Here is a 7,787-nt window from a genome sequence, read left to right as displayed (position 1 = left end):
TCTAGATACTTATGCATCGTGACTGTTCAGAAACGTCAACAAATGTGATCATTGAACAAAAATAACAAAATAGCTGTCAGTAAAGTTAAATGATGATAAATTTTGGAATTAAAGAATTTATATGGATTTGACATAAATTGACGTTTTACGATGACAAGATAAAATTCTTAAATGCACTTTATTATATAAATACTGCTACAAGTCTTAGCTATATTTAATATATCATTACGTACAAAAGTACTTGTATGCGTCCCTAAATATAATCTATGTTATATGTATAAAATATTTCATATTCTCTCAAGTGCCTGCAATATAGTAAGAGAAAATATCAGTATTGAAATATAATTTTATATAGGTATGTACATATAATTGTATACATTTATGATTTCTGTAATTACACGTCATGTGGAATTACAAAGATCTAAATATATACAGTTGACAACTTTGTAAAATCTGCTAAAAAATATTGTCCGTTACATTTCTACTTATATGCTAAAAAACTACAATTGTATCCAATTTCTGAAATTGAGCATAAAATATTTGATTATATATATTTAACCAGGTATCCCTGCGTCATTCTTAATTGCTAGATAGATTATCTTTCTTTGCTATTTTAATTGCCGAAAATTGCTGACCTAAAAGCTTCATCACATCAGCATGTTTTATATTATTTTTCTCTTTTTTCACCGAATTATAATTCTGCTTCACATAAAGTGCAAAACCAGAAGGTTCTCTCTTTGGAGTTTGCACTTGCTTAACACCAGACTTAGTCATTTTATTAATTAATAATTCAAATTTTCCAAAACAATGGCCACATCGTTTGTTTTCAATATTCAAGGATTTTGAGTGTCTTCCAATACTGTGACAAATAACAAATCAATAATAACAAATAAAAATAAAGTTTTAGAAATTAGAAACAGGAAGGGAATAAATTTTTATTATACTCTAAATTTACATACCTATATCCGCAACCTGTGCATCGATATGTATACTTGGTTTTAATTTCATAATCATGACATCTACGAATTGGTGGCAATTCAGGAAATGTATTCATTGCTTTATGAGCCCTGTAATAAAAATAAATAACATAACACTTTGTACAATAAAGACTAATGTTATTTTATTATAAAGTTTAAGATACTACTTAATTATAATATTTGAGCTATTTGTCTATTAAAAGCATTATAACATACCATTTTGTCCAAAAGGGCCCGTGACCATCCGAGACATTATTTATTAGCCAAGCTGCAGCATGACACATCTCATGAATCAAGGTATCTCTTAATCTGTCTGGTGTATCCAAAATCTATAAGATATAATTTATTCCTCAATTATACTTGTGATTGATTTTATCCATATATATATAATCTGTATATATAAAAAAGGAAATAAAGACTGTACCTTTGTTGCTAATACAATTCTTGACGATCTAACGACACCACTAAGACTCCTTACAGATTTCTTATTGTAACAAAATCCAGCAGTTCCTCTCATACGAATGTTCCATTCAATTGGCATATCTTGAGGCAACTGGTTATCGAATACTTTCTCATTGTACAATTTATACAATTCTTTACATAATTCTTCCTTATTATTTTTATAATCCAATCTATATTTCTTTGCATCTGGATGAGTATTACACATTGGAATCATATTTGACAAAGATGTCAAAAAGCTTTTATATCCTGCAGATTTCTCCGTTATAACTGATCTAATTCTAGATTGTTGTGGGGTTCTAGTAGTTTCTAAAAATGTACATCAGGTTATTTTTATGTGTGTGAGATTAAAGAAATTATATATGTGTATACATATATATATATAATTTTTTTTTTTTTTTTTTTTACCTTTTTTATGTATATTTTTTGGTGGTATATAATCTCCAGGGTCAAATTCACTTGTGTTAGAACTTTCATCGTCGCTAAATAATAATCTTCTTCTGTTTAGATTTTTCTTAGAATTACTAGATTTATCATTTTCATCTTCAGTATCGGTATCACATATTGCTTGCAGCCTGTGCCAACAAAATAATATGTGATTAAATTCAGTATCTTTATCAATACACACAAATGACAAATATAACATCGACATACCTTTTAACTGAATCTAACACTGGCATGGGTTTAGATGTAGTATTATTTGTTGAAGTTCTAGGATTTGTTAATGCGGTGTGATACATACTCTCACTATCACTTGATAATGATTCATCATTAATAAAACTGTCCTCTTTTCTTTGTTTTTGTTGAACATTCCTTCTTCGATTTAACTTAACATTATTTTCAACTAAAATCAAATCTTTTAAAGAAAATGACAATAACAAATCAGATTTAAATAAAATATGATGTAGAGTCTTACCCAAGTCAGACTTATCTGAATCCGAATCTGTTATATATTTATTTTTTGATTTCCTGCAATAAAGTATAATTTATTAGACATATTTTTATTAAAATAAAACAATATATACAATTATACATGTAAAAGTATAAATTACCGTTCTGTTTGGATGATCCTACTGATTGCTTGATTAGATGTCTTTCGTGGTTCAGTTGTCGGCAGTAAAGCATTAGCTTTATTTCTCCACGAATTACCATAGAGTTTATCTAAAATATCTGTATAGTTCGTTATACCTTTGTTTTCAGGTGTGTTTATTGAAGAGGGAACTTCTTTGTCAGCATGCACTTTCAGATAAGACTTTGGTCTGTCTGGTGTACAAAACTTAGAAATGTTTGATTTTTTAAAATATTTGTCCAATGTAGTTTGACGCGTCAAGAGTGAATGAATCACTTTGTCAGAATTAACAATTGTGGTTTGCTTATCAGTCTGTACTTTGCTGATCCTTTCTCTGTTATTTGGAGTTTCATAATTCATTTCTAATCTTTCTAGACTGCTGTTTCCAGAATCTATGCTATTTCTAATACTCGGAGGTATATTACTACAAGAGCTATCACTTAGAGACTCAGGCGAATTTGTAATAAGCCAATCTACAATTTGTCTTTTCTTCTTTTCAGATAAAGATTTTTGAAGATTCTCTTTCCTTAATATGTCCAGAAGTTGGCTGCATGTTTTGTATGATTTCGATAAATCTATTTGTGAATTAACGTTATTCTTAAGACTTGTATCAATAACATCAAGACTGTCATTGGAATTATGCTTTATTTTTTTATTATAATTAGGTGATATAGCTGGATGCATTACATCTTCGTCTGTGCTCTCATCAATTATTACATTGTTTTCTTTTTTCTCTTTGGGAGAATTATACACAATTTGTGTGGACTTAATATTTCTTAAAATTTTATGAGTATCTTGCTTTGTAAGATTGATTTTTCCTGCATTATCTTGTTGTGGAGTATTGTAAACTGGAAATTTATTTAATTTGCTAGGAACATTGGAACTATCACTATACATAGCATAGTCTGGCGTAATTACTTCATTTGCCTTTTTAACATTGTATTTTTCTCTCATTTTTGAATCCATTTTTTTCTTTGCACGTATTAATATAGGAGTTTTGAAAAATTTTCTATTACTATTTTTATTTAATTGATCTTTAGTGTTTTCATTATTTATACTACCATTGCTGGCTGTTTCATCGGAAGATATCTTGTTAATTTGTATTGTATTTGTATATTTTCTATCTGGAGATTTATTGTCAGATCTGACAATTGATTTACCTGGCAAATTAAACTTTTCTTTTTCACTCTCTGAGGAAGTCTCACAATAATATAATCTCTGATACTTTCCATCCTTTTTCTTAATATTAGAATTGAATTTCCATTTTGATTTGTCATTATCTTCAGGCGATGAGCTACAACTAGAATCACTAATCACTATAATATCATCCTTATCTTTTGTCTTATTGTTTGCAACAAAATCATGTGTGTCTTCAATCGAATCTCCAGAGAGTCGTAATGTAAAGTTTTGTGAGTCACTCACAAAGTTCCTCAAGTTGCAATCAGATGTCATTTTATTTTCTCATTCACTCGAACCTAAAAAAAATTGTATAATTTTAAATAATTTTTAATTAATATATATATTTATATTTATATAATAGTGCTTTTAGTTAATGTAATACATACGTGCCACTTAAATAACCAATTATGTTCCGTGTTTTGTAATTTTTGTTATCTTTCATGAATATTATTTTAATGTATTTTGTAGTTCTCCACAACAATCTTAATAATCTTCAGTAAAAGAGGACACATAGAGAGAATTGTCAACGAGAGAAAAATTCCAATAACAAATGTAGCGTGTTGGAGAAAAAGCTGAATGATGAGATCAATGATTTATAACATGCTGTCACATTCATATGCACAATATTTATACACACACATTATAAATTGTTTTAATAACTATTTCTGTCAATCTTTGTAAATGTAATATTTCTGCCGTTGTTTTTATTAAATAAAACTAACAGCACATTATTGAACGAAAATGTTCATAAAATAAACAGCATCCATAACTTTCAAACCGCCAACAATACGTTGAACTCTGCTGCCAATGCTGCCAACTATGAAAAGCGAATAGAATTAACGATCGCTGCGTCACCTCGAGGGAAAAATATTCCCTAGTGCTCGACATTTCGATATCCAATAGCAGATCGTACTTTCTAGGGGAATTTAGAAACGACACGTTAGTCGTTATGCGAATTCACCATTATTGTGAATAATTTTTGGGTGAGAATATCTAGGTATTTGTGCATCATGACTCAAAGTTTTGAAAAAGCAACGGAGGAGAAAGCAACGGATATGCAAGATATAACGTCTCGAAATAATAAAAAAGGTATATTAATTCGTCTATTATAACTTCTATTATAAGGAAACAAACATAATAATAATATTCAATCTATTAATTGTTAATGATGCTATAATCTCGTTATACTTTTATTATACAAGATTAAAGATGACGACTAAATTTTTATTAACCTCAATGGGCGATTCATTTTTTAATCGATAAAATTACCTGCAACAAAATTTCAGACTACATCATTTATTATTCTTAATCGTTTTTTTCATAAGTCAAACAATAAAAAAAACTCTATTTATGTTAACAAAATGTTACAATTATTTTATTATATTAATAAGGTAATTGTCGATTAAATTTAATAGAGTTTTATCGAAATATCTCTAAACTCATACGATGCAATACAAAACGTTTATATTAAAAACTTTTTTGTCAACCTAAAATTGAATTTGCAACTGTAAGAGAAAAATATCAGAATGAAAATTTTTTTTCCGAAACAATTGAAATCTATTTCTACCTCTTTTACGTTTTTACCGATTGAATCTTCTACTTGAATCTTCGTCCGAGAAGAGGGCGTTACTATCTTGATTTCGTGTTTATTTTAGGTTATTTCAACATCTTGCTACCAGATAGTCACGTTCGCGCCGAGGAGCTGTTTTTTCAAGCAAATGTGTGGATTTGTGAGAAATTTGTGAGAGTTTGTGAGAAATGGCTTCAGCTTTCTTCCCTACATAAACGAAGGTAATCATTAATTTTCTAATATATTGTAGAATTTTCGTTATATATATATATTTGTGAAAATTACATATATATTTTGTATAACCAAAAGTGATACATATTATCGTTCGGCCATGTGCAAACCCGTATCGATATAGTTTTGTTCAACGTATGCAATTTGCAAAAGTCTGTCGGAACTTTTCTGACACGATATATATAGATCGCGCCAACAATAACTCTAATTCGGAAGCTATCCGAAACGGCCGTCAAACGAGAACGAAACTCAATCAGGATCCCATCTATCGTATTATTCGCACAAAGCAGACCTCAGATTGGATTATCTATTCGCGCTTCCCACCACACATTATGTACTCTCGCAGTATAATAATCGTGATGTGCGCATTATAGCCGCAACAGGAGATTATGGCACATCCACGATTAACCATATATGACCCTGACTCCGCGATATTTTGCATCCTTGCAATATGCAGCGCTGAAAATTATATCTGGACAATCGAGCCACGAAAATTAAATCTTATAGTTTTCTAATAGAAAGAAAATTGGAAAATAGTCTATAGTAATTCATTCAAATCAAAATTAATCTCGCCGTTTTTATAAATTAATTTTTTGGCCAAGTTTAACTTTGTAGCAATTTATCGCAAAATGTTGCGAATAAAAATCCAATTTTGCGCAGCGGTCGTATGCACATGACGAGCTTAAAACGTCAACGTATATATATGTATATATGTATATATATACATTGTAACTTGCTCCAGTATTCGTTCAATGTAGCATGTATAGCGGTCGCATAATACTAAAAGCATTTGCACTAAAAAAATTAATAAAAAGAGCGGCTCACAACCAACGTTGGTTATCCAATTTACAATCAAATTTCAACGAATAGCCAGGACAGAATGCACTGCTCAAAGTCTATTTTGGCTGACACCGAGTACACCAGATTGCATTCGCTCTCTACATAAATTCAAAATTGATCATATCGCGTCAACGTTTATCGGTTATTAAATGTAGTGTGAATCCTTTTAGAACAAAATTGAATATAAAAGCTCCGATAATTATGACACATTAGATTTATACCTCAGACTTTATTAATTCAGTATTAACAAAGTTGACGCAAAGTATATGATTCATGATTTATAATATAAATGAAGAACTTATCATGTAATATGTATTGCAAGGATGTAAAATATGCACTTATAATTTGAAAAGCAGCATTATAAACTTATTCATGATTTATGACTTTTCTTCAATCTTTTCTTACTTATCTATAACACATTATCTTCCAAAATTAGCATAATAGATAATGAGACAATTATTATAGAGAATATTTAAAGAATAATTTTTTGTGGTAAATAAAAACAAGAAAAAATGGAATATAACTATTGATTATATATTAATATTTGCGCGCTGATTAAAATACAATAGATTTGAATAAATAACTGTAGTTACTCTCAATTTCAAGAGATTTTCATTGAAAATTAAAAATGCTATTAGTGCTTGACGTTATTAAATAAATTTTAAGAGTTTATATCTAAGAAATATTATACTAGTCAATTGAGATGTGCGTTATTTTCATATTTAAAATTATTTTATAAAAAGTATACAACAAATTAGAAAGAATATACATATATTCTTTCTAATTTGTTGTATACTTTTTATAAAATAATTTAAGAAATATTATACTAGTCAATTGAGATGTGCGTTATTTTCATATTTAAAATTATTTTATAAAAAGTATACAACAAATTAGAAAAAATATACATATATTCCGTGCATTTCTTGTTTTTATTATTACACGAAACATCATCTCTGCGCTTTAATATACATATATAAGATAATTTAATGAACACTCTCTTTAGAGACAATCATTTAAACAAAACTAATTAACTAAACGCTCTGAAATAATGAAAAAAATTTGAAAAATTATCTATCGACGAATACGATCGAGTTGAGATCATTAGCATGAGATGTGCCTTGCAATTTTTCGCGATGAATCTAAAAGAAGTGCGCTTTTTTGTGAGAGAGTCTGGCGAAGAAGGTCGATCGGCCATTGTTGGCTGAGATTTGCCTCGCGAGCCATTCTTGACGTTAAACGTGATTTAACGCGAGCGCGAATTTCTTGAAAGAAACGAGCCGCGTCGTAGCTCCGATATAGACTCGGCGCGCTGATAAAAGCAACCCGCGTGTCAGAAAACAATGCCAATATGGATAATGACGGCCGCCCACGTGAGCGTTTGCGGTAAATATGGACGGAACACGACGATGGGCGGGCGCGTAGAAACAAAGAAAAATTTTCCAACAAAAGAACTCGGGCCGCG

The 7,787-nt window shown here is 29.7% G+C and overlaps 2 protein-coding genes across 2 annotated transcripts in view; one reads left to right on the top strand and one right to left on the bottom strand.

Moving 5' to 3' along the window:
- Nucleotides 1-253: 253 nt before the first annotated feature.
- LOC145940759 (uncharacterized) lies at nucleotides 254-4,460 on the bottom strand. The gene is made up of 9 exons (XM_083046268.1): nucleotides 4,071-4,460; nucleotides 2,489-3,980; nucleotides 2,353-2,405; nucleotides 2,091-2,280; nucleotides 1,845-2,011; nucleotides 1,402-1,745; nucleotides 1,194-1,306; nucleotides 960-1,067; nucleotides 254-859 (listed from the first exon to the last, which is right to left on the bottom strand). Exons 2-9 carry the CDS (start codon nucleotides 3,955-3,957, stop codon nucleotides 580-582), a joined length of 2,724 nt encoding a protein of 907 aa, XP_082902394.1. The 5' UTR covers nucleotides 3,958-3,980; nucleotides 4,071-4,460; the 3' UTR covers nucleotides 254-579.
- An 879-nt stretch (nucleotides 4,461-5,339) lies between these two features.
- Nucleotides 5,340-7,787, top strand: part of LOC145941092 (neo-calmodulin) — a 60,579-nt gene continuing 58,131 nt past the window's right edge. Inside the window, exon 1 of the mRNA XM_083046913.1 lies at nucleotides 5,340-5,475. The gene's annotated coding sequence lies outside the window, so the exon portion shown is untranslated. The remainder of the gene's footprint in view (nucleotides 5,476-7,787) is intronic.

The sequence above is a fragment of the Prenolepis imparis genome, unplaced genomic scaffold (genome assembly GCF_030444845.1).
Source record: "Prenolepis imparis isolate NDT839.2.m4 unplaced genomic scaffold, iyPreImpa1.0 SCAF_9, whole genome shotgun sequence".
NCBI lineage: Eukaryota > Metazoa > Arthropoda > Insecta > Hymenoptera > Formicidae > Prenolepis > Prenolepis imparis.
This window is presented reverse-complemented; position numbering and strand designations above follow the sequence as displayed.

Excerpts from the sequence above, each read along its gene's own strand:
- LOC145940759 (XM_083046268.1), bottom strand. The coding sequence starts at position 3,957 with ATGACATCTGATTGCAACTTGAGGAACTTTGTGAGTGACTCACAAAAC. Across the intron at positions 2,406-2,488 it reads AGGATCATCCAAACAGAACG|GAAATCAAAAAATAAATATA; the intron begins GTAATTTATACT and ends ACTTTATTGCAG. Across the intron at positions 1,307-1,401 it reads GAATTGTATTAGCAACAAAG|ATTTTGGATACACCAGACAG; the intron begins GTACAGTCTTTA and ends TATATCTTATAG.